A 25,353-nucleotide genomic window follows, 5' to 3' on the forward strand; every position below is an offset into this window, starting at 1 on the left:
TCATTAATACTTTATAGTTATAGCTTACATAACATATAATTTTTAGAAAATTTATCTGGAAGTTCCTTCATAGGAAAAAATGTTCTTTTTAAGTACCTTCCTGGACCACTTCCTAAACATAACACCAGTAGCACAGACACTGAGATCAACAATTAATAAGTGGGGCCTCCTGAAACTGAGAAGCTTCTGTAAAGCAAAGAACATGGCCAGCAAGATAAAATGGCTCTCTACAGAATGGGAAAAGATCTTCACCAACCCCATATCTGACAGAGGGCTGATCTCCAAAATATACAAAGAACTCAAGTAACTAGGCATCAAAAGACCAAACAATCCAATTTAAAAAATGGGGTACAGATCTAAATAGAGAACTCTCAACAGCGGAATCTCAAATGGCTGAAAGACACTTAAGGAAATGCTCAACATCATTAGCTATCATGGAAATGCAAATCAAAACCATTCTGAGATACCATCTTATACCTGTCAGAATGCCCAAGATCAAAAACATCTATGGCAGCTTATGCTGGAGAGGATGTGGAGAAAGGTGATCACTCCTCCATTGCTAGTGGGAGTAAAAACTTGCACAACCACTTTGGAAATCAGTATGGCAGTTTCTCAGAAAATTGGGGATCAGTCTACCTCAAAACCCAGCAATATCACTTTTGGGCATATACCCAAAGGATGCACACTCACATCCAAGGACATTTGCTCAACTATGTTCATAGCAGCATTATTTGTAATATCTAGGACCTAGAAACAACCTAGATTCCCCTCAACCAAAGAATGGATAAGGAAAATGTAGTCTATTTACACAATGAAGTACTACCCAGAGGTAAAAAACAATGACATCTTGAAATCTGCAGACAAATGTATGTAACTAGAAAAGGCTATCCTGAGTGAAGTAACCCAGATCCAGAAAGACAAATATAATATGTACTCACTCATAAGTGGATATTAGACATAACGCAAAGGACAGCCATCCTACAGGTCACAACACCAGAGAACTCTGGTAACAGAGGACACTAACAGATCCACATACATGGATCCACCTAGGAAGGACAAGATCTCCTGAGTAAATTGAGAGCATGGGGAGCAAGGGGGGGGGGAGATGGAAAGGGAGAAGGGAGGGAAAATGGTAGTGGGGAAACATAGCTCAATAAAGTAAATAAATAAAAACAAAGAAAAAATGTACTTAACCCTCCCAAAATAAAACATATAAATAAATAAATAAAAACAAGGAAAAATTTACTTAACCTCTCCCAAAAATTATAAATAAATAAGTACAAAAATAAAATATCTTCTTGGGGTCTGGGGAGAGAGCTCAGTCAATAAAGTGCTTAACTGATAACCATTAGAACCTGAGTTCAATTCCTAGAATGCATGTAAAATAGCCAGGTATGGAAGCATGCTCTTGCAATACACATGCTGAGAAGCCAGGGACTGGTGAATCCTGGGAGCCTTTTGAAGAGCTTCAGGCCAGTAATGAGACTCAGTCTCAAAAAAAAAAAAAAAAAAAAAAAAAGAGGTAGACAGCATCCTTCCTTAGTAAAGACAGTTGAGGCTATCAACTGGCCTTCATGTTCATGAACACCCATGTACATAGACACACACAGGAGCATGGGTGCACACACACTAAAGTATCTTCCTGCATATCTCTGTTGGTTGATATTAAATGCTGGTTTATTTGGGTAATGAAATGAAAAAAGAAAAAGCTAATTGTAATGTGAGAAACTGAACTTCAAAAAGTATTCTAATTATAGAAACAACAGATAACCACTGTAAAAACTTGGAAGATCGTGGAATAACTATAGGAAATTTCATTAAGTCTCCAAAACCTATGACATCTCTCCTCTTTCCTGCTCTTAGAATATACATGTCCTTGCTGTCCTTTTGCTTATTTATTTACAGCAACAGTTCTCAACCTGTGGGTCATGACCTCCATAGGGGTCACATATCAGACATTATGATTCATAACAGCAGCAATATTACAGCTATGAAGTAGCAATGAAATAACTTCATTGCTGGGGGAGGTCCACTACAACACAAGGAACTGTGTTAAAGATCACAGCATCAGGAAGGATGAGAACCCCTGGTGTACAGGGGAAAATGACAAAACTGTTCATGAAGCCTACACTGTTCGGCTTAATGTCACTTGACCTTCCCACATCTAGACCTATTCTTCTGTAATATGTCTTTTCTATCACTGTAGCGTCCCGTTGCATGAGAACACCATTAATTCCACTGAATTCCATTATATTGCTTCTACTTATCTGTTATAAATTATTCTTCTGTGAATATTCATGTCTGTATCATATCCAATACACATCATATTGATAATTAATCAAGTATTTGATAATAGAAGATATTTGATAAACATGAAGCAAAATTTAGAACTAGTGTTTTTTACAATCATTTATTGCATATGTTACATTTTCTTGTGGAAAAAATTACTAGCCCCAGAGTCCAAAGTATGACTGAGAAATAAGATATTGAGTTCTTATAGGAATGAATATATGCATTAGTCAACTGACTTATTTTCTAAGCATGTAATACAGTTATAGAAAATCACAGTCTTAAATCACTTCACAATGTAGTAAACAAAAAGCTTAGCATTTATTATCTACATAATTTAGCATATTTCATTGAGTTACTAGGAAGAAATATGGGAAGAACTTTTGGTGAATCAGGAAAGTTTGCAGGCAAGTACATTCTGGGCAAATCTTATAAATGCTCAGTCCTCCGATACATAGTCATTGATGAGCCTCGACTCTGTCACATGCAGAAGTCTAGGTGGCTTTTCAAACTCAAGCACCACAGATCATGATTATATCCTTCATCATGATCCTGTGACATCTGTTATGGGCCAGCATCAGTTTCTAATAATTTCATCACCAAAATAAATGATGGAAAATATCAAAACTAGCTCAGCACCTGACATTAAATGGATTAGGTCACAGGATAGTTGCTTCTTCTCCTTTTTATGGTGAGGTGTTTTGGTAGCTAGTCATGTATTTTCTGAACACCAGTTGTCTTACAGGAGGTAATGCATCAGATGATCAATTAAGAAAGTCTGGGAGGGCCATTAATAGCATCATCTATCTGTTCCAAATATGATCCTTAGCTCCCAGAATAGCTTCTCATGGGCATTCAAACCAACAAATGAGCACTAAAGAAAATAGCAAAAGAAATAAGATGGATATAGGCCATGGAGGGGAGAGATTGACCAGGAATATAAAACTTCTGTTCTGAAAAAGGGTTTATGGCATTCTCAGAAATTAAAACTATGATCCAGGCCAGGCTTGAGGTGAACACTCTTAGCTGGCGCTCTGTGAGTTCAAAACCAGCCTGACCTGCAGAGGAAATTCCAGGTCACTGGGCAGACCCTATCTCAAAAAGAGACTCTAATCCAGCCTTCCTATAAATGCATCCAACTGTTGCTTGACAAGGCTGTGAAGACTATCTATCCAAAGTTTGATGCTCAACTTAAGAGATTCAAGAAACACAGTGGTCCATGCCATCAATACCAACCCCTCCCACTACAATGCTTACCAGTTTATTCCATTACCTACAATAAGGCAATATCTTTAAACTAAATTCTTAAATAACTTATTGAATGCTAGTCTTTATTTAAAAAAAAAAAAAAAAAAAAAAAAGACCTAAAAGGAAAAACATTGGTGGTTGACTAGAAATCATACATGTGTTTGTGCATGCTCTTCTGTCCACATATAGAGCTGATACATTTATTCCCCCATCACACAGGACATAAAAAGACACTTGCTATTCTTGGTCTTTCTTTATTGTCACACCAGGCAATATCGTTCTGTTTTCCTTTGGGCCTATCTGTACATGGAGAGCATAATACAGTGAAAGTAGGTTTGTCAAGTGGATATAAGAAAGAGAAGCAAGACGCAAGAGGGACCATATTATTTAGAGAGCTGCTATGATGATTTGGAATTTGAACTAGGTAAGAGGCATATGTAACAGAAGGGCAAAGTGACAGATTGGAGGCTCTGGAAAGATGGAGCATTGCTGGAATTATGCTACAGCATTGGGTGTCAAAGGTCGGAGTAAGGTACAGAAAATTGTAATGAAGGAGTTTTAGGTAGTTGTAATGACAAATTCCAGGATACAATTAAAAAAAAAAAAATGGTGACTGAGGTACAGTGTAGAATGCGGAGGATGGAAGGGTTCAGGAAACAGAGGCTGAGAAAATGGAAAGATCATCTGCAGTTGTGTACCTTGGGGGATAACCTGCACAGACACAAAATCCTTGATGAGCAATGTAGCAAAATTGCTAATAGAATGACAGAACTGAAGACTAACATCAGAGAGCAGTAATTAGGAATATCGTGGAGATAAACAGATACTGATAATAAAGACAAGTTTCTTAGGCCAGTGGACATTGATGTCAAAGTTGGAGACAAGCAAAGAGAGGGAGCCTGAAGCAAGACCCAGAAAGTATAGGGAACTTTCCAAAAAGAAGCTGAAGATGAGACGGTTTGTGCTGGTAATGGATGTTGAGCTTCAGATGAAACAGCTGCAGAATACAGGAGTTTTGTAGAGAACATGTGGGAGGAGAAGGCATTGACAGTTAATCCTCCCTGTCAATTTGATCAGGTTGAGACTTACCTAGGAGGTTAATAATGCACACCCTGGGTTGTGTTTATGACTGTCTTTTATTTCCAGAGCCATGAGGGTATTGATACAGTGGATAATTAATCTTTTGATGGATTCATAGTTTGGTGTTATCAAGAGTGGTGAGAGATAAAAGGATGGAAGCAGTCACACTGTTTTATGTATTGGGTTCATTTTAGATTTCTAGGGCCCCCTCCTAATCCATATCCAATTATAAGCAGTGATAGAAGAGTATCCGGTTCTACCAGTAATGGTAATGATGAACATGGTGGTAATAGTGATGGTGATGGAGATGATGACGACAACAGTGATGATGATGATGAAAATGATGGTTGTGGTGGTGTTGTGGAGGTACTGTGGTGGTGTGGTGTGGTGTGGTGGTTTGGTGTGCTGTGGTAGTGTGGTATGGTGTGATGTGGTGGTGTGCTGTGCTGTGGTGTGATGTGGTGGTGTGGTGTGCTGTGGTGGTATGGTGGCGTGGTGGTGTGGTGTGGTAGTGTGGTATGGTGGTGTGGGTGTGGTGTGGTGGGGTGTGGTGGGGTGGTGTGGTGTGGTGGGGTGTGGTGGTGTGGTGTGGTGTGGTGGGGTGTGGTGGTGTGGTGTGGTGTGGTGGTGGTGTGGTGTGGTGGTGTGGTGTGGTGGGGTGGGGTGGTGGTGTTGTGTGGTGGTATGGTGGTGTGGTGTGGTGGTGTGATATGGTGGTGTGGTGTGGTGTGGTGTAGTGTGGTGGGGTGGGGTGGGGTGGGGTGGTGGTGTGGTGGGGTGGTGCTATGCTGTGGTGTGGTGTTGTGTGGTGTGGTGTTGTGTGGTGGGGTGTGGGGTGGTGTGGTATGGTGTGGCGTGGTGGTGTGGTGTGGTGTGGTGTGGTGGTGTGGTGCTGGTGTTGCTTCTAATGCTGATAAAGGTGTTGATAGTGGTGATTTGAGACTTTGGGGCACAGAACACAGACTCTAATCAGATCTTCCAGGAATGATACACTATAGATTTCTTGTAGTAAAATTCTTTAATTCTTCACCACATTGCTATCTTGGGACTATTTTTTTTTTCCTGGACAGGGTTTCCCTGTTTAACCCTGGTTGTGCTGGAACTCACTCTGTAGATCAGGCTCATACTCAGAGATCTGCCTGTGTCTGCCTCCCGAGTGCTGGAACTAAAGGTGTGTGCCACAACACCCAGCTGTCTTGGAATTTTTACTTCCCATAGGTACTGGTAATGTTTTCCTCACTGTGTCTAACTCAGTTTTATAATTTACTCTTACAGAGAATGGGCTCTGAGTGCAGATCTAAATTCATGAATAAAATCTTCTTGTAAGTTTTCCCAAGAAGTTACCCCAGCTAAACCCCTTCCCAATTGTTTTCCAACTGTCCCAATCCATAAATCCTTGGCATACTGTTGCTATTCATGGCCCCTTTTTTATTATTTCTCCTCAGTCAATTCACTTCTAGATATTGGCTTGTTGCCGAGTTATCTCCAGGGCTGTTTGGGTTTTAATGCATTTGGCCACAGTATGCATCCTGTCTCTAGCCAAGGATGAGCTGATTATTTTGAATGAGGTATTATTGGTGGCAGAGGCCCTTCAATGCAGTTTTGGTTAAAATCCACCTGTGATTCACTAATCTGACTTTGCATAAAAATTGGAGCCTTTTATGGCTTGGGTGACTGCCACCTTCTTGCAGTTGTGTGTGAAGCTTCTCTCCCCCTTGGGGATGCTGGAGCTTTAAGCTGCTGGCTAAAGGGATAGGGGTCCTCAACAAACAAAACACCCTACTGAAATGATGGTTTTTGTTGTTGCTGTTGTTAGAGCCAAGGCTGATATAACTTTTATAAGAAATGCTTTGGTGCATAAGAATTGCTTGTTCGGCTTTTATTGTTTCTGAGCTTGCAGAAGTACTGCCTTCCCTAGGCATCCACAGAGTCCACCAGACTCAACTCCTCCAGAATAAATCACTGAGCTAAGATCAGAACTTGTACTTTCCAATTATAATTTAGACTATTATCCTGTGTTGTAGTTAAGGCTAAATCTATTCCATGCCAAAATTATAACCTGTCTCCTTTCTGCTTTACCATAAAAGATCCCTACTGATGCCTCTATCTACCTCCACACTCATAAATACAATGGGGTCTCCAATGGAGTTGTAGCCAAAGCTTTACTTGAAAGAGCACAAGTTTAAATGAGGATTGGAGTGTTTACTAAATTGGTTATTGGTCTGTCCAGTTTGATGTGTCCAGTCATCATACATACAGGGGATAAGCAGGTTCAAGTTTTCCAGAAGGCTGAATAGATGTCATTTACAGTTCTCTTAATCACTAACTCAGTCAAGGGCAACTTTTTTTGAAGGCAGTTACAGGCTACCCATGAATTACCATGGAAGCCACATTGACATGTTTTGTCCTGGTATCTAAACCTCTTCTGAGAAAGTATTGGATACATTTTATACATCTTATTCACTTAAAATGAAAGTATGTTTTATTCATTCATTCATCCATTTACTGTATCCAATCACAGTGACACCCTGGCAGTGGTCAGCGGGTAACCTCTGCTCCCTCCTTCCACTGGTGGATTCCAGGGACTAAATCAGGTCAAGCTTGGTGCCAGGTGCTTTTTATTTTACCTGCTGGAACCTCTAGGTGACCTGGACTCAATGCATTTTAAAAGGTACAAAGAGGCAAGCAAAGTCACATTTAAAAATACATACCCAATGAAAATGTATGTTGGGGAAATTAAACTGGACCAGAGAATCGAGCATTGTCAGGCGATGAGACTGAATGTACTTGAAAATATTCCATCCACACCCATCATTTTCTGCATCCTATAGTCTCCTCTCATACTTTTTTCCTTAAAGCTTTTACAGCATTATAATTTCACAACACAAGAAACAGAGTTCTATCTTTGCATGTTGTATGAATATGAGGCTTTAATCTTTAAGATTTTATTATATTTTTAATTATGTGTCCATGTATTCATGTGTCTGGTGGGTGGGGAATGCACATGTGTGCATGTAACCTTGGATGCTACAAGAGAACATCAGATCTCCTGAACATGGAGTTTCAGGTGGTTGTGAGCTGCCCAACAAAGGGAAGAGAATTCAAGTCTTCTGAGAGAGCAGTATGTGCTCTTAATCACTCAACCATCTCTCCAGACCCTGTGATTTAATTCTTAAACAAAATTGTCATTCAAGGAATCACTGAGATCCTGTGTAGATGTCTCATACATCTTTAAGGTGATTTATTACTTAGGGTAATTTATTCCTTAAATACAGGGAGAAGTAGAAAACATTTTTTTACATTGTTTTGTTTTCTCACCTGTTTGTCATTTTGCTTTACTTTGGCCTCAAGTCACAAGTTAAAGTGAAGGGGTAACATAGGAAGACCATAATAGTAGCAAGGAAATATGTCCTTTGTGTATCCTTAGTGAGGCTAGTGATACTTTCCCTTCCCTAAACCTCTGCTGCTCAGACTGACAGAGTTTTGAAATTGTGTTGCACCTGTCATTGGGAATAGCTACTCATGCTTTTAAGCACAGGCAGACAACCCACTTGGTCACTTACCTGGTCATTTGGAGATAAGAGTATCACCCTGATCCTATCATAGAGCAATTTCAGGCTGAGACAAGACTGTGTTGTTATGGGTTGTAAAAGACATTTATGATGCACAGAACGAATGAGACACAAAAGGGTGGCATTTTCATAAGAACAGGCTACACTTGGGTTTTTAGTGTTTAAGTGGAATTTCTAGTAGTTAGAGAGTTGAGCCTGGGTAGGATGAATAAGCTAAATGACTACTTTATAGAACTGAAAAGATTGCACCACTCAGTTGCCACAGCCTCTCCTCCCGACAGGTGACTCGGTGACTTACAGGATCTGCCATTGCCAGCTCCCTGTGTGTGAGTGACTGGAACGTTCACTCGCCCTCAAGGAAGGACAAATATAACTTTGAGGAACATATCTTTAAATAGCTTTTGGGAGAAGGTCGGCAGAGATCGCAGGGCTTAGAATGAAGTTGAGTTGTTTTTAACCTTTCCAAAAATAAAGGCTGGCAAGACTTGCTTTCTGAATGTTCACACTGAGTGGGGTCAAGAAATGAACGCTCAGGCTTTGCCCACGTTTCCTCACATCTCCAAACACAATAGTTGTGGGAAGCCTGCTTAGTAAGTGGATTTTGAGTTGGCATTCTTCAAGTCACTAGTAAAGCACTGTGATACGCATCAAGTATATCTTACAAGATTCCATTGAGCACTGGTTTCACATTTTAAAAAACATATTACTAGGTATGCAGAAGGGTCCCTGGGTATAGAGAAATGGATCAATAATGGGTCCAGCCATGTGGGAAAGTTATCACAAGCCCTCTATGAGCCTGATTTGTTCTTGTGGAGTGGTGGGCAGTGAACGTTTTCATCTGTAAAATGTGATAGTCCTCAAGCTTTATGAAGAGTCTGCATTCCCACCCCACCCCCTTGCTTCTCACTCACAACTTCTCAGTTAGCAGCACAAGGATCAAAGCTCTCAGGCCAGAGATGAAGGACAGTTATAAACACGGCAGCGTCAGACAAGTACATGATGAGGGGCTAGAGGAGCTCTGCACGTGGAGTGGATGCCGCTTTTAATACACAGCTCGTATTTCTACTCTATGGAGGGGTTAGTGCAACTTTTGAAAATATAAAACCTTTAGGTATTTATACATGTGTGTGTGCATCTGTATAAGACATTGCACCTTTAACAGCTAAGAATGGCCCTCCTGAAGGGGCGGCAATTCAGACCATGGGGCTGCAGAGATCATTGTGAAGAATGAAGTACAGAGAGAGCCGAGGGGCAACTCTGTGGGAGGGTTAAAGCAATATGACATCAGGGGAAAATGGGTACCAGGAAAGTATCAAAAGATGGAGAGGAAGAGTAGGAGACACACCCAGGAAAAGATTCTGCCCCTTCTCAGGTGCTACTTGTAGTGGGCACCATGTTGCCTTCTCCTATCCAGGGAAGGACGATGTCTCCCTGCCCCTCATTTCTAGATCTCTTCACCTCACACATTTGTCAAATTAATGCTGCTGCTGCTGCTGTTGTTATTGTTATTTGTCACCATTTTTTTGAACACTCACTAGCTGGAGCTTCATGATTAAACCAGTGTGGTAAGGCCAAATAAGATGTGTATTAACTCCCTGGGTCTCCTTGGCCTGTAAGGACTTAGAGCCTAGTATGGACAACAGACAGGTGGACAGTGACATAACATAGAAATGTGCCAAGCTGTGGCAGGAGCTCAGTGAAAAAACACTTGCCTAGCATTAATTCCCAACACATCAAAAATAAATTAAATAAAATGTTTGGGGTCTGTGCTTTGTTTTCTGAGGCAACATCTCGCTTCAACCCTAGCTGACCTGGAACTTGCTATATAAGCCATGCTGGCCTCGAACTCACAGAGATCCACCTGCCTCTACCTCCCAGGTTCTGGGATAAAAGGCATGAGCCACCACACTCAGCCTGGTTTTTGTTGTTGTTGGTTTTGAGCCATGGATGGTAGCATACACAAATAATCCCAGTGCTTGGGAAGCAGAGGCAGGAGAGTCAGGTGTTCAAGGTCATCCTAAAATAGGTGAGTGTGAAGCCAACCGAGCTACATGAGATACTGTTTATAAGCACAAATTCCAAAACAAACTAAAGTAAAATTTAAACCTAACGGGATGGGTCCTGGCTTTCATACCCAGACTTTGCAATTCTGTTGTCCTGAGGGTCACAATGGCGGGTGGATAATAGCTAAAGTTGACAAAGGGCTTAGTGTGGTGGGCAGAGTTGCATCACAATCACTGTAATAGTCTCACTGTACATACTATAACCACTCCTGTGACAGAAGCTCCTATAGGTTGAGTAGTCTTTCCAAAGGCCACTGAGCCTTGGAATGGTGGGGGTGGGATTTGATTACAAACCTCTGGCCTATTATATGCTCTTAGATAGTTTCTTCATATGGCTACTAAAATAAGTTTAAGCTAACTGTCCTGTAAGGACAGAAATCATTCATAACTTACTTCTATAATAGAGTAAATTTTAAGTTCCAGACTTCCGACTCACAAAAAAAAAAAAAAAAAAAAAAAAAAAAAAAATTGAAGCACATTTAATGTTTGGAAACTGCCTGGCACCTGCATGGTTTGTAAGAACTATAAGCATTAGTGACATACAATTTACAAGACACTGTCAATTCTGTGAAAACAGCACTAGGCTATTAATTTGTGTCTTAGCGTTTCTATTGCTGTGATGAGACTCCATGACCAAAAGTTGGGGAGGAAAGGGTTTATTTGGATCACACTCCCACATCACAGTTCATCATTAAAGGAAGTCAGGCAGGAACTCAAGCAGGGCAGGGACCTGGAGGCAGGAGCTGATGCAGAGGCCATGGAGGGCACTGTTTACTGGTTTGCTACTTATGGCTTGCTCAGCCTGTTTTCTTATGGAATCCAGGACCACCTGCCCAGGAATGAAACCACCCACAATGTGACGTCCCCTCCCTCACCAATCACTAATTAAGAAAATGTCCTGCAAGCTTGCTCACAGGCTAATGTTATGCAGGCATTTTCTCAGTTAAGTCTCCCTCCTCTCTGATGACTTCAGCTTGTGTCAAACTGGCATGAAACTAGCCAGCACAATTAGTATATAGTAAGTTCAGAGATGTTGGGTTGGGGACTAATTGTTCTAATATAGCATTTCCTAGTTTAATAGTTAACTTATCCTGCTTTAAGAATTAGTGATGTAAACTTACTTTTTTAAAAAAACAAGGTCAATTTGTAAGAGGCTTTTACTCTTCTGAAAGTTGAAAGATGTGTGTTTGAAACATTATAGCTGACAGTCCCTGCTCCTTGGGGAAACTAACCTGCATGCTGTGGTACCATGAAATGACTGTCACAGCGTCTTTACTCAGATGTGTTATACTCAACCATTGCAAAGAAAAGAGTAGGGTTTGGGATAAGGAATGGAAGACTTCAACAGATGAAAAAAATTTTTAATTAAGATAGAATTACATCACTTTCCCCCTCTCCTTTCTTTCCCCCACTCCCTCATCTGCCACCACATTCTGAAATGACAGCCTCTTTTTCTTTTATTATTATTTTTATTTACAATAAATACATATACATGTATGCATACATATATAAATACTGTCTCCTGAGTCAGTTTGTGTGTATATGGCTTCAGGGCTGACCAGTTTGTATTAAACAACCAGTAAGAGGGTTCATCCTTGGGAGGCAAATTTTCCCTCTTCTGACAGTTGCCTATAATTCTTTGTCTAGGGGTGGGAATATGCGAAGTTTCTCCACTTCTATGATGTAGCAGAGATCTTAAAGGAGGTATGGGTTGTTCTGCCATTGAAGCCCTTGCCACTCTCAACAGTTTCTCATTTTTCCTTAAGAAATGTTTGCTCTACTCATTAAAAGCAAAAAAGGTACAAAGTGTTCTTAGAAAACAAGGAGCAAATTTGGGAACTATCACCTGCTATCAATTTTTTTAAGCACTATTTTATTTGGAATTAAAATTTAAAGTTATCTTTCAGTTATTCCTCAGCGACTAAGTCTCTACTCGAAAATGGTTCAGGTTTTGAATATTTATTTTTGGTTCCCCAAAGAAGTATCAGGTTTTGAATGTGCCTCCGGGAAACACAACTTAACAGACTACATAGGCAGCGACAGCACACATGTGCAATGAGAAGGCCCTCTTCTGCAGAAAAAAGAAACAGACAAAGCTGGCTCACGCCAAGAAGGGTCCACAGTTCCTTTTTTCTAGGAACTGTTCTCTTTGAGTTCTCCTCTCTTCTGGGTTTTCTTTAAGCCCAAGCCACAGCTCTTAAGGATAAAATCTTTAGATCTGACTAAGGATGTAGCTGGGTTGGTAGTGTGCTTGCTTAACATGCAGCAAAACATGGGTTTGGCTCCAATTACCTCCTAAACTGGGTGTGGCAGCACACACTTATAATCACAGCACTCGGGAAGCTGAAGCAGGAGGATCAGGAAAAAAATTCAATATCCGGTTTGACACCAGGCTGGGCTGCATGAAACCCTGAGTCAAAAACAAGATCATCAGCCTCTGACGGGATATGTTCCTCAGAAGACTCAGCATGTATCATAGGCTGAACTGTGTATGTGCCTCCAAACCCAAAGATCTGAGAATGTGACAGTAGTTAGAGATGGTTTTTCAAAAACGTAATGAAGCTAAAGTGGGGTGACCGATTTAGTCGATCCCTAATCTAATATGAATAGAGTCCCTATAAGAGGAGGGTGTGTAGCATGAATAATAAAAACCCAGAAAGAGATAATGGGGTTAAAGCTGAAGATCAGAGAAGCAAAGCAGCCAGCCACTAGGGAGTTCTTACCTCTAGCAATGCTCAGACTGATGGGGCAATTCTGTCCTCAGACTGTATCTCCAGACTACATGCTCCTCAGGCTGCCTAGGTTGCAGACTGAATACCCTGCACTCCTGTCTCCACCCGTCTTATATTTCTCTCTAGTGCTGGGATTAAATGTGTACACCACCAAGGCCCAGCTTCTATGGCTAGCTAGTATGGTTTCTGGGATTCAAGGTGTATGCCACCACAGCCTGGCCTGTATGGCTGACTAGTGTGCCTAGCTTTGCACTCTGATCTTCAAACAAGCTTTATTTGTTAGATCATAAACAAAATATCACCACAAAGATGGTAGACAGGTACAAAAGGAAGGACATGTGGGAGCACAGGGCAAAGGTAAACACACACACACACACACACACACACACACACACACACATACACACACACACACACACACCAAGGAGAGAGACCAAAGAAGCTGATAACTCTGCTCACACTTATAACTCAGACTTCCAGCCAGCCCCTGGAATTGTTTAAGCTACTCCATCTTTGAAATGTTGCTATGGTAGCCCTTGGAAACAATGCTCAGGACTTCTACACCGCCAGAGCCTTAGAAACCCAGATCATGAACTCAACTCATGTAATTTTAAGGAACCCATGACCTTGTTAATTTATGCAACACGTTCTGTTTTTGTTCTGTGCATGATGGATTCAGTTAAATGGCAAAGACAGAAGATGAGCTTTCAGACAGCTCAAAACAAGAAGGAATTCACCATTTAAACAGGAGACCAGCACACAAGGAGTTAACTTCAAATGATGAGATGAGGAACACAGGTATATAGTAGGATCTGATAGGTGATAAGACTGTGGGACACTCACAGACACACAGTAAAGCAACCTCCAGTATCTCTGGGAACCTAAGGATGGCTGTTAGAGACTGCCAGGCTATCTATCAGTGACCTCTCACTAGCTCATTAGGGGAGTGGATGAAAGGACAGTTTGGTGTTGGTAAATGACATGGACAGGGAAATGAGAAAGTGACCCCAAGGTCAGGGGATGAACAGGAGTGACAGAGTTAGAATGTCCATGATGTAGAGCAAGAGGGAGACAGAAGGATCAGGGTTAGATCACAGAAGCTTGCATGACCAATGTAGATTTTGAAAATGAATGTGTGGGGAGTCACCAGAGATTTTTTTTTTTTTACGCAGAAAAGTCATGATCAGAGTTGCTTTGAACATGATCCCCATCTTAGGCAAGAGGTATGCTACAAAAACAGGTAGGACAGCAGGAGCCTGGCTGGAGGCAGGGCTTCTGATGTGCAAGAGGCAATCTGCTTTACAAGTCTTTCAAAGGTGGAATCAAAGGGTGTGGTACCCCACCTTCCAAAATTAAGACTTTCATATGAAGCAAGGAGTGAAAGGGACTTCCAAATGTCCCCATCTTCCCTGTAGCGGAAACCAAACACCACTGCTTCCTTCATATATGCTTACTTACTGCCAGTGAAGGAATGCATAGAGGGCTTTGAGGACTTCTTAAGAGCTACCTTAAAGGGATCCACGGTTCTGTACTTATGTTTGTCTTGGGTCTGAAAAGAACTGTTTCTCCATGAAGCATAGTATCCACTGGATAAAGTCAGATGTGAACAAATCTCACTTCACCTTACTGTAGCACGGCTGGTATTTCTTGGCATTGTGATTACCACAGCTGGTATGTCTGTGATTCTTCTGAGATGCATTGCAGAAGGTGTCTGCCTGTCCTAGGTGACAAAAAAATCTCGAATATTCCGTGGGTCTGATGGGAGCTTTCCCTGTACCTGCTCACAGGGGTAATTCACTCAGTCTTTCTATCCCAGGCTGTCCTCATGTGCGCGATAGGCATGCAGGCCGGTGAGCTGCTCAGAAATGGAAGCACCTAGCCCTGGGCACTGGGTTCCACTCCCAGCTCCACTACAAACAAATAGAACGACAATAACAAGATACCTACATTTACTGATCGCTGAAATGCTCAGTGATCAAAGTCTGTAATTCTTTCTCCCAGAAAATTGAGTGACTTTGAATTTTCAAGTGAATTCCTTTAAGCTTTAAAAATAATTTAGTGAGGACCTGAGTTCCATTCCCAGCTCATTCTTTAAAGCCTGGTGTGGTGACACGAGCTGGGGAGGTAGGGATAGGTGGCTCCCTGGGCTTCATGGCAAGCCAGCAAGCCTAGCCAAGTCCAGAAGTCCCGGGATCCAGTGAGAGATTCTGTCTCAAAACCTAGGATGGATGATCCTAAGGAAGGATACCAAAGTTTGGCATCTGGCCTCCACACACACCAACACACATGTGCAGAAGTCGCTATAATTTAGAGAGGCTGAAGCTGAAGGACTGCGGTGAGGCCGAGGCCAGCCTGTGTCAGATATTGGGTTCCATGTCATCCTGGGCCACAGAGTGAGACCTTGTCTCAAAAGAAAAAAAATTCTTTAGTCTGTAAAATACTTCTTGAAAAGTACAGAACGCTAGTTGGATGCTTGGCGACTATAAGAACTAAAGCATCCTGCACGCACATTTAGACACTGACCTGCTGTGAGGAACTGGGACTCAGGAACCACACTTAAACCCCCTTGGATTCTGCTAAGCCTGACAACAGGGAATTAGCAATGCTTTTGGGAATATGGAGAGCTAAGCGTGCGTAAAACCCGATTCCGGGAAAGCTCACAAATCGACGATTCCTATTCCTTTCCTAGGAAACTTAGGTCTGCAGATGCAAGGAGGTTCTGGGCTCTGGTAGAAAGGAGAGTGGAGAGAAGTTTCTGCTGTTTCTCAGCTCCCCACCTGCTGGTCTGTCTGCATCCTGCGCAGCGCAGTCTGCCGAGGGACTGGTCCTCCTTCCCCTCCCTCTCTCCTCCCTCCTCCCTCTCCTCTCAGGGAAACCACGCCGTCTCGCCGCGATGCTGTCGGGCCGGCAGACCGCGCGCAGCTGGCTTCGCGGCCGCGGTCCCCGAGCTCCGTTGCAGGTCGCGCGCTCGGCCCGGGCGTCCCCGTCGCCGCGACCCCCGGGGCTTGTCGCGGGGTGGCTGGGCTGTTGACTGCGGGCGGCGCCGCGCTTGGCCGCTATGTCCACCAAGGTCAGGAAGTGCCGGGAGCCCGCGAGGGTGACCTTGCCTGCGCCGGAGGAGGAGGATGGCGAGGCCGAGGGAGCCGAGCCGCAGAGCCGCCGCCGGGGCTGGAGGGGTGTCAACGGCGGGCTGGAGCCGCCCTGCCAGCGCGCGCCGCCGTCCCCGGGGCCCGACGCGTGAGTACCGGAGCGCGGCCGAGCGGGGCGGGCGGGACCGGGATCGGGACCCGCTAAGCGCGGCGCCGTTCTGTTTGCCCGGTGGATTCGGGCCCAGCCGGGCTCGCTGGCTCAAGTGCAGGCATTGCCCGCGGACGGCCACCGACGGCGGGGCTTCGGGAGAAAGAGCGGCCACTCAGAACTCGAACCCCGAGCTACCTGGAGGTCCTGAATCCTACTGTGTGCGCACGACCCACAGCCGCCCCACAGCGGGTGACGGGTTCCCTTCCCTTCTCCGGACCGCCAGGGTGGAAGGCAGGTGACAGGGCACGGTGAGGTGCGGTGCGGAGTGCACAGTGGGTGAAATGCTTCCCCGACGGTACACTCACACCCAAACCCCTAGGGCAGCAGCTGTGAGGGCCGCTTAGGGACAATTTGGGCGGTGGTTCCCAGCAGGCACAGGACCGGTGACTTTTCCCCTTCCCTCCAATCCTGACTTCTTCCTTTTCCAAGTCTCTGCTTTCTTCTGGTTTTCTCTCCACCGAGTAGCAGTTGATAACAAAGTGAGTGAGAAAGAACCGGTTCATTTCCAACAGCATCCAGCCAACTTCCAAAGGCAAAGATGCAAAGGGCACTGCTCTACTCTCCCTGGCAGTGCGCTGCCCGTGCCCAAAAAAAAAAAAAAAAAAAAAAAAAAAAAAGTGTGTCCTGGGAGAAAGGGAGGAAGGGTCTCTGGCCTGGGGACCCACGTCGGTGGGGCCACTGGACAGGTGGCTTTCGGTCAGGACACGGGTTCTGCAGCGCCGCCTACTGCCCGAAGCCTGTCCGCTGCCGGTCCGTGGCTTCAAAAGGTCCAACCCTAGGAGAGCTCAGGCCTCAGCTAGGCTGGAGGGGAACATAAACAGAAAACAGTAGTGGGGAGCACATCTTTCAGAAAAGGCCCCGGTTTAAAATGGGCTGCGCATCCTGGCGGAATTCAGTGACTGGTAAAAGAGTGCAGTGGAAATGCTCCAGGAAATGGAGAGAAGGAAAGAGCATCCTTTGGGATCTTCATTCCCTTTGGCTGTTGCCTCGCTTCCACCCTCTGAAGTTTCAGAACTTTTTCTTTGTGTCAAACTGGGTTTCTATGAGCATGTATAGTTTCTTGACTTTTACAAAATTCTTATATTACCTTAAATAACGAGTAAATAGGACACTTAACACGGTTATTCGCAAAAGTAGGACAGATTAGAAATTATGGCTCTCCCTTCTGAAGTTTGAGGTCGGTTACACAAAGCCCGGGAGTGGGTTCTTTCGGAGGCTGCTGTCATCACTCCTTTCCTGCATCTACCGACTTCACACAGTGCAACACCACGTGTGCCGTTCCTTCTTTTTTAAGGTCGAAAGGACTGGGCACTTTAAGGAGCAGTGCTTACTTGACACTTGGTAACATCAGAGACTGGCTTGATACCTGCTGCAGGGAGCAGTTCTGTTCCTACTATTGTGTTGAGTAAAGTCACTATGTCTCTATGTCACTGTTTAAAGGTGAGTGGATCTCGGCCTTGCACTCAGAGTAGCATAGATAACCAACCTAGCAGCGCCAGCCCCTGAGTCCCATTCAGTAAACTAGTGGCACATCTGAGCTTGACGCTCAGTAGAATGCTAAGAACAGGGTCCCACTTTCTTTTCAAGCCCTTATCTTTCTTTAATATTTTAGGTTTGCATACATGTGATGGGTTTCCTCATAGCATCTTCTTACCTTGCCATCCCTCTCCTCCTCCTCCACTGGTGTTCTTTCCCTTCCTCTGGTTTTCCCTTCTACTTATTGAATGCATCCCATTACTATATCCCCCCTGGAAGATTTCTTCCTCTCCACTGGTAATCCTCCTTGTAGTTTGGTGACAGAATCATCATCATCAACACCACACACACACACACACACACACACACACACACTGTCTCACACATACTCACACATGCATACACACACACTCTCTCACATTCTCTCTCTCTCTCTCTCTCTCTCACACACACACACACTGTCTTTCTCACACACACACTCACGCACACTGTTGTTCATTTGTTCAGTCCACATTCTAGATTTCCACTTGGGAATTTTAATAGGGCTGAAGGGGGAAAAGTGCCATTTGTTATATCACAATGAAACATCTTCATCCTTTGGGGGAACCATTGAGTCAAACAAAGCTATTCTATCTCATTTGTTTGCAAACTAAGACCAAATAGCATCATCAGAGAGTACTTCATTCATGAAGTTTTCAATTATGAAATACATCTGATAAACATGGAAAGTTAGAAGTGTGTTCTCATGAGTCTCTGCTCAAAGATGTTCTCAAGGGGACCCGTGTGCAAAGTGCAGGCATGATACAATAACCCACAAAGATGAGGAAGGAAGCCTTCTTCCATTTGTGAGGCAGAATGAGAAAAAGGCTAGGCTTGGACCATGATGCCATAAGTCTGAAGAAAATGAGTATTAGTTGAAGCCAAATGAAAACAGAACTGTGAAGCATCAAGTACAAAGGAGAGGGGGATATTTGTTTGTGGAGATGTTAAAGACACCAATATGGGCCTGAAGGATTCGTAGGATGAGACAGGGTGGGCCATTAGCCCCACCTCTAAGACTGCCAGGCATGTTTCAGGAACATGTTCATTAAATGAGTCTGGTTGGAGCATGGAGTATGTGAAGGAGAGCATAAGATTTGGAGACGTTTTGATTATGGGCATTAACGTGAAAGGTCTGTGTGTCAAGATACGGCAATAGGGAGCCTTAGATTGTTTAAAAGCAGAAGCAATGTGATCTCAGTCATTCTGCTCAGCATGCACTGAAATGGCAGCTGACAGAATGTGCGGGAACAAATTAGGAGGCTGCTGTAGCTGTCAGGGCTGAGCTTGGGATCTGTACAGGTAGTGTCAGTGTGATAGATGGAAACTGGAAGAGAGACCATGTTGCAAATGAAATCTGGGGGATTGGTTTTTTTTTTTTTTTTCTTTTTCAGTGTGCTCTGCATAAAGACTTTTCAAAAAGAGGATGGATTGGGGTAGTTTGGGTGACCTGGCCTGGCTAACCAGGACTGTTGATAGCACTGTTGGAAGGAGAGGAGCTGTGAGAAGGTTCTAGCTTCTCAGATGGTTCTCATCACAGTGTCCTGAAAGAAATGGAAATTCCGGGCTGGGACTCAGAAGAAGCTGAGAGCTGGCTGTTGAGGAGTTGTTTAGGAGTTGTGTGCTCACATCACTGTCCAAAGAACAATGAAGAGAAAAGCATAGGGAGTCTAAACTGGAAGGAAAACTGTTCTACGGAAAGGAAGAGGAAGAGGGTGAAGGTCAGGGCAGTGCTAGCTCTAGGCTGCCTAGAAAACTCTGAGAAAATGGAAACATTGGCAGACTGGTGGTGAAAACTCAAGACAACAGATATTTCTGAGTCTACTGTAAACATGAATCAATCCTAGTACATGTGAGTGAATACCATCAGAGTTATTGTGATTATCAGGGTGTGTTCATTAAAAAGGCAGACTTCTGGAAAAGAGAGCTCTGCACCAAACATTAGTTATAATGAAAACAACAGTTTGTGTTTGTATATACTCTGGCTTGAGTCACAGCTCCTTAGAGCAGGTTTTGTCACTGTCATAATTTCTAAAAGTTACTAAGCAAGTTAATGACAGCTGTTGATGCTCAGCTGTTTGAAAGGGTGGGCTGAAGACATGACAACTTCATATCCCATATTATCTAGCTGGATGTTGGTTTCTGTAGTGGGTTTGGCTGTGGGATAAGAACCTAGTGTGGGATTGGTTTAATTATCAGTTTGTAAATACCACCTCCTCCCAGTGTTGGAGCTGAACTCCAGGTTCTCATGTGACTGCTGAGTCTCTCTAGACTGTGAGGAAATTCTGACTGGGTTATAAAGGAAAAGGCAGGTTTCCTTACAGTAATTAATTTTCAAGTAGAGCACAGAGTGGCACTAAACTTAAGACCTTTGGTAATTTGACACTTTTCATTACACTATCGGTTTTGTGCCCTAGAGGCACAACTTCATCATGTATAAGACAGGGTTGTCATTTTGCTAGTTTGTTTTCAATTATTTTTATACAGTGTCAAAGTAATGCACAAATATAGCTTTGCATGTTAGACAGAATTGAAGAAGCTTTTACGAATGGCAAGCCCCAGCCATTTTCTTCATCCTTCCATCTTTTATCTACTCACTCCACTTCCTTCCACTCTGTTCCACTCCACCTTCAACTCCAGCATGTGCTGACATTTTGTTATGCCAGCATTGACTACCATCAGAAATCTTGAGAAGTTTTGCTAACATATACCTCCTATTTCCCCCTCATCTTCCACGACATGATTTGTTACAATTTCTGGCCAACATCTTAAAGCCTTTATTATTTAATCATGCAACCATACTGCTTTTATCTAACGAATAGTATAATATGGCTACATTTCTTTTATAGTTCCATACTTTTCTTGAAATAACTATTTGTCAGATTTGGGTTTTGGTTCTTTAGCTAAGTCTTCTACTGTCTCCAACTGAGACAGTTTTCCTGAAAATATTCCTTCTAGATTTTTCTGGCTTGCTTTGCATGTGGCCTTATAGAATGGCCTCTTTATCCTTGCTGTTCTGGGCCCTGGGAGGTGGGGGATTTGGGAGGATTGGGGGGGTAGCTTTGCACTGCCAGAATACTTGGTGACCCTTTGACCTGGAGTTCCTTTGTTCTGAGAAATTTTCTTGTATTACTTCCTGAAATGTTTCTTTTGCTGTTGCAATGTTTCTTAATCACTATTTTCAGTTTTCCTTCCCTGCTTCTTTCCAGAATCCCTATTATTCTAACATGAGATTTTCTAGACTGGTTTAGTTTGTCTATATCTTTGCTATTTTTCAACATTTATCTTTTATATTATTCTTCCTGAAACATCACATGCACAGGGTCTGGGAATTAAACTGAGGGTTCCATGTGTAGCATGAATAATAAAAGACCCAGAGATAGATATTGGGGTTCAAGCGGAGGGACAGATAAGCCAGTCGCTAGCTCTTACCTCTACCTCAGACTGAAAGGGGTGATCCTGTTTCCACAAGCTCTCCTCCAAACCTAAGACTACTGCCTCTCCTTAACATGGCTGGAGATTACTCTCAGAATCCAGCCTGAGACATTGGGCTCATATATATATATATCTAGGGCTGGCATTAAAGGTATGAGCTTTGGTAATCTTTTAGACTGATTCACCCTCATGTAGCCCCTGGGTGGCCTTGAACTCACAGAGATCCATCCTAAGTCCTGGAATTAAAGGCATGTGCCACCATTGTCTAGCTTCTTACAGCTAACTAGTATGGCTGCTGGGATTAAAGGTGTGTATCACCACTGCCTAGCTTCAATAGCTAACTAGTGTGGCTGGCTTTGCATCCTGAACCCTAGAGCAAGCTTGATTAAATCATAAATAATATATCACCACAACCATGTATGCTAAGGACATGCATTTGCACTAAGCTCCATCCCCAGGGCCTGGCTAGCCGTTACAATGTTATTTTTAAGACCTCTTTTCTTTCCTTAAGCATGTTCTTTTTTTTTTTTTTTTTTTTTTTTTTTTTTTGTAGCATGTTTTTTTTTTTTTCTTATTTCAGGGATGTGTTTTTAAAAACTGCACTTCTTAAGGTAGGGGGGACTGGGAAATTAGTGTTGTGGAAGTGGACAGAAATTCCTGCTGGTTGATGCCTGCTCTGGAATGCCCAAATCTAGTGTGTCTTTTTTCTGTGTCTCCAGAAAGTCCATATTCTCTCTTCTTTAGAAGAGAGTCTGCTGGGGTTTTTTGTCTAGACTTCAGCAGGTTACTCCTTTCAGGATACAGCCTGATCTTTCCTTTCTAGGAGCCCCTGAACTCCCAGCCAACCTGCTTTCTGCCAGGTTGTCTGGATCACCTGCCTTTCTTCTAAGCAGTGAACTACTCTGTCCTCTCATTACCATCTTCGCACACCATGGCTTGGAGTTACAAATGCCTCTTGTTTTTAAGGGCTATGTGTTACTATTTGTTCTTCTCCGTGGAAGAATTTTGGAGAGAAGGGGGATAAGAAAGTCCTTTATTCCTTTGCATGAAACCAAACACCCCTGTGGCTGTGATGTGTTTATTTACATGCTGACAGCATGTTTTATAACAGAACTGAGATGGCAGAAGGAAGAATATTTGTGGTCATGACATGGTTTTAAGCATGGTGGTGTAAGGACCCCCACATCCCCATCCCAAGCCATCTTTAGAACTACTCCTTCACATTTAACAGACACACAGTATTCTAAAGAGCAGCCCTATGTTTCAGAGGGAAGCCATGTCCCTTCTTCCTTTTACAAATGCAGAAGCTGAAACTACAACTGGATATCTAAGTCACAGCAGTCCCAGGTCATCTGAAATACCCAGGTTCCCAGGGCTGTACTGTTTGCGCTGTGGCCTCCTTTAGTTAACACATTTATCTCTTCCTCAAAGACATTTTAAAATAAACTTACTCCAGGGAAGAACAATATAGGCAACTATTAATTAGTATTAACTCATTTGTGAGATCCAATTAAGTCATCGTTGCAGCATAGCTGCTGATGGCAAATCAACTTGAAAATACTTGGGAGGTAAGTAGGAGGACCAAGCCAGGGCAAAGAAGAGAGAGGACCTCTCCAATCCAAAGTGACCCTGCCTAGTATTACTGCCCATCCATCAGTTGCCTCAGTACCACAGAGGTAGCATTTCCCAGTCCTACACTGCCCATCCTCTGAGAAGTAGGACATTAGGGATTTTCACTCCTGTGATGGGATAGCAAGTGTCTCATTCTTTCTAATCATTAAAATTATCTTTAAACAGTAAGCTTTTCCTATTTACAATATTATATAAGTCATAGCCCCAGTTTACAATTACGCAATAAAACACCATGGGAAAAGTGTTGGTGGAAGAAAACTGTTAGCAGGACTCATGTACCCTTGGTAGGAAGGGGGCCTGAGTATCCTGGCTCCTCAGGGAGCATAATCACCTTGCCTGGGCACAGGCATCTGAGGAGAGGGCTCTGGCTCTCAGCCTACCTCCTACTGCCCTTAGCATATAACAGTATTACTCTAAGTGGGGAGTCTAGCTAGTGCCTTGCAGGGTGACCATCAGGGAGGCTGGCCTTCCATGGAGGGGCGAGGTGTGGGCTGGGGGTGGCTAACTTCACACTTGTACAGAAGGGAAACAGCAGTGACATTATGAGAACAATTTGGCTGGCTACAGCACTCTGCCTTTAATTTAACATCTAGGTCAGGGATAGTTAACTACTGTTACCTAGTTAGAAACTCTCCTATTAAGAGAAACGAAGCTTAGCATAGTGACTTATACCTGTAATTCCAGCATTCAGGAGGTAGAAGCGAGAGAATCACTATGGATTTGAAGCTGAGCTACATAGGAAAGACCATGTCCCAAAAACAAAACAAACAAAATAAATAGAAAGAATCCTCTCCTATCCCCAGTATTAAAAGATTAAGCAGTAAAAGATACTTGATAACTGTAATTTTTAATGATATTGAAATGTCCACAGATGTGCAATTTGTTAAGGAAAGATCTTGACCTCAATGACTTTTTACTCCATTTTAACATCTCTAGAAGCATTTTTGTCAAATAAAGTTGGTGATTTGAATTTTCTGATGAAACACAGGTTTCAGGGTGATGAGGCAGAGTGGAATGGACATCTGAAAAGTTCATACTTAGGGCTTTGGATGTGGAGGTTCATGAGAAAAAGCCAGGTCTCTCTGCTTTTAATAAAATAAGAGGCAACACATGCAAAATTAATATATAGTGATTAATATTTAAGTAGCCAAATATGAGAGTCTCTTGAGTCAGTCGATTTTTGTCATTTGAATTCATTTTGTCTCTCTTCTTATTCCATTATATAGTGAATCCATAGGGTTTTCTATTTTATTATCTCTATTCTTCTGAAATGTTAAAAATAAGTTTCAAATGGTATCATGAAAATAAATTTATTTTATAAGGAAGGCCAAATTATTAATTAATCATTAGACATTATTAATCTTATGATGTATCCCTATCTGCCCTCAGATCCCCCTGCTAAGACATACTTTATATAAGGTTAAAATCAAAAGGCGTCATCTAACTTACCAAATACTTCTGGACTGGAGTGTACCAAGAACCAAATGTAATTAAGCAGAAATCTATAATTGAAAAGTTGATTGAAGGAGTGGTTGTTTATATTACTTTAATAACTGATTATTAATTTTCATTAATGCATTCATGTGTTCTTTTTATTAAAAAGTTACATATTGTCATATGTGATGAATGGCATTCTTTGGTCTGAGGGAAAACTGTCTCTTTCTTGAGTCTTCAAATGTAGCAATTAGTACCGGTGCCATCTGACCACCCATTTTTCAGCAGGCGCTCTCCACCATGGATGACAGCCATGCACATGGGCAAAGAGCCTGTCTGTGCTCTGTGGGAAGTGACTGAATGCTTGAGGAGACAGGCATGAAAATGGACAAACACGGTATTGCTGAAGTTGGCTTAATGGCCTTAAGCACAAATGCATTCCAGGGAGCATAAATATGTACGTTCTAGAAGGTGTTCGCCTGAGTGTTCACATTTAAGAAGGGTCAAGCAGGAAATGCTGGAGCTCCCCTTTTTGTTCCTAGTGGGCTTCGGCGGAAACAACAGACTGCTCAGTTTTTTGCTTTGTTTGGTCTTAGCTGCTAAGAATCTGGAAAAATTATCATTCATACTTTGAGAAGAAGATGAAAGAAAGTGAAGATAAACCTGAGCTTCCCCACTCCAATATCCAACAGCTTCTTGTCCCTTACAGTTAACATACACCAAAAAGGCTTGCTTTTCTATTCATTAATAATTCTGAATGTGGTATATACCTTTAATTTCAGCACTTGGAAGTTAGAGGCAGGTGGATCTCTGTAAGCTCAAGGCCAGCCTGGCCTATACAATGAGTTCTAGGTCAGCCGTTACACAGTGAGGCCCTGTCTTTAAAAAAAAAAAAAAAAAAAAAAAAAAAAGAGTTCTGATGGAATTCTAACCAACAGCAACTTAGAAATTCTTCACTATAGAGACCCAACTATTTTCCAGGACTGATAAGTGTGGAAATTTCTACATTTTACTTTTGTGGCATGGACATCTTTTGTAACAGTTATATATTTA

The 25,353-nt window shown here is 42.7% G+C and overlaps 1 protein-coding gene across 2 annotated transcripts in view; it reads left to right on the top strand.

Annotated features, from left to right (window-relative positions):
* Positions 1-15,831: 15,831 nt before the first annotated feature.
* Trpc3 (transient receptor potential cation channel subfamily C member 3) overlaps positions 15,832-25,353 on the top strand; it is a 64,103-nt gene continuing 54,581 nt past the window's right edge. The window contains exon 1 of one of the 2 annotated variants that reach the window (XM_051185796.1): positions 15,832-16,221. In XM_051185796.1, coding sequence (XP_051041753.1) covers positions 16,043-16,221 — 179 coding nt within the window. In that variant the 5' untranslated portion in view covers positions 15,832-16,042. The remainder of the gene's footprint in view (positions 16,222-25,353) is intronic. The other variant, XM_051185795.1, reaches the window with a different exon arrangement.

The sequence above is a fragment of the Phodopus roborovskii genome, unplaced genomic scaffold (assembly GCF_943737965.1).
Source record: "Phodopus roborovskii unplaced genomic scaffold, PHOROB, whole genome shotgun sequence".
Lineage (NCBI taxonomy): Eukaryota > Metazoa > Chordata > Mammalia > Rodentia > Cricetidae > Phodopus > Phodopus roborovskii.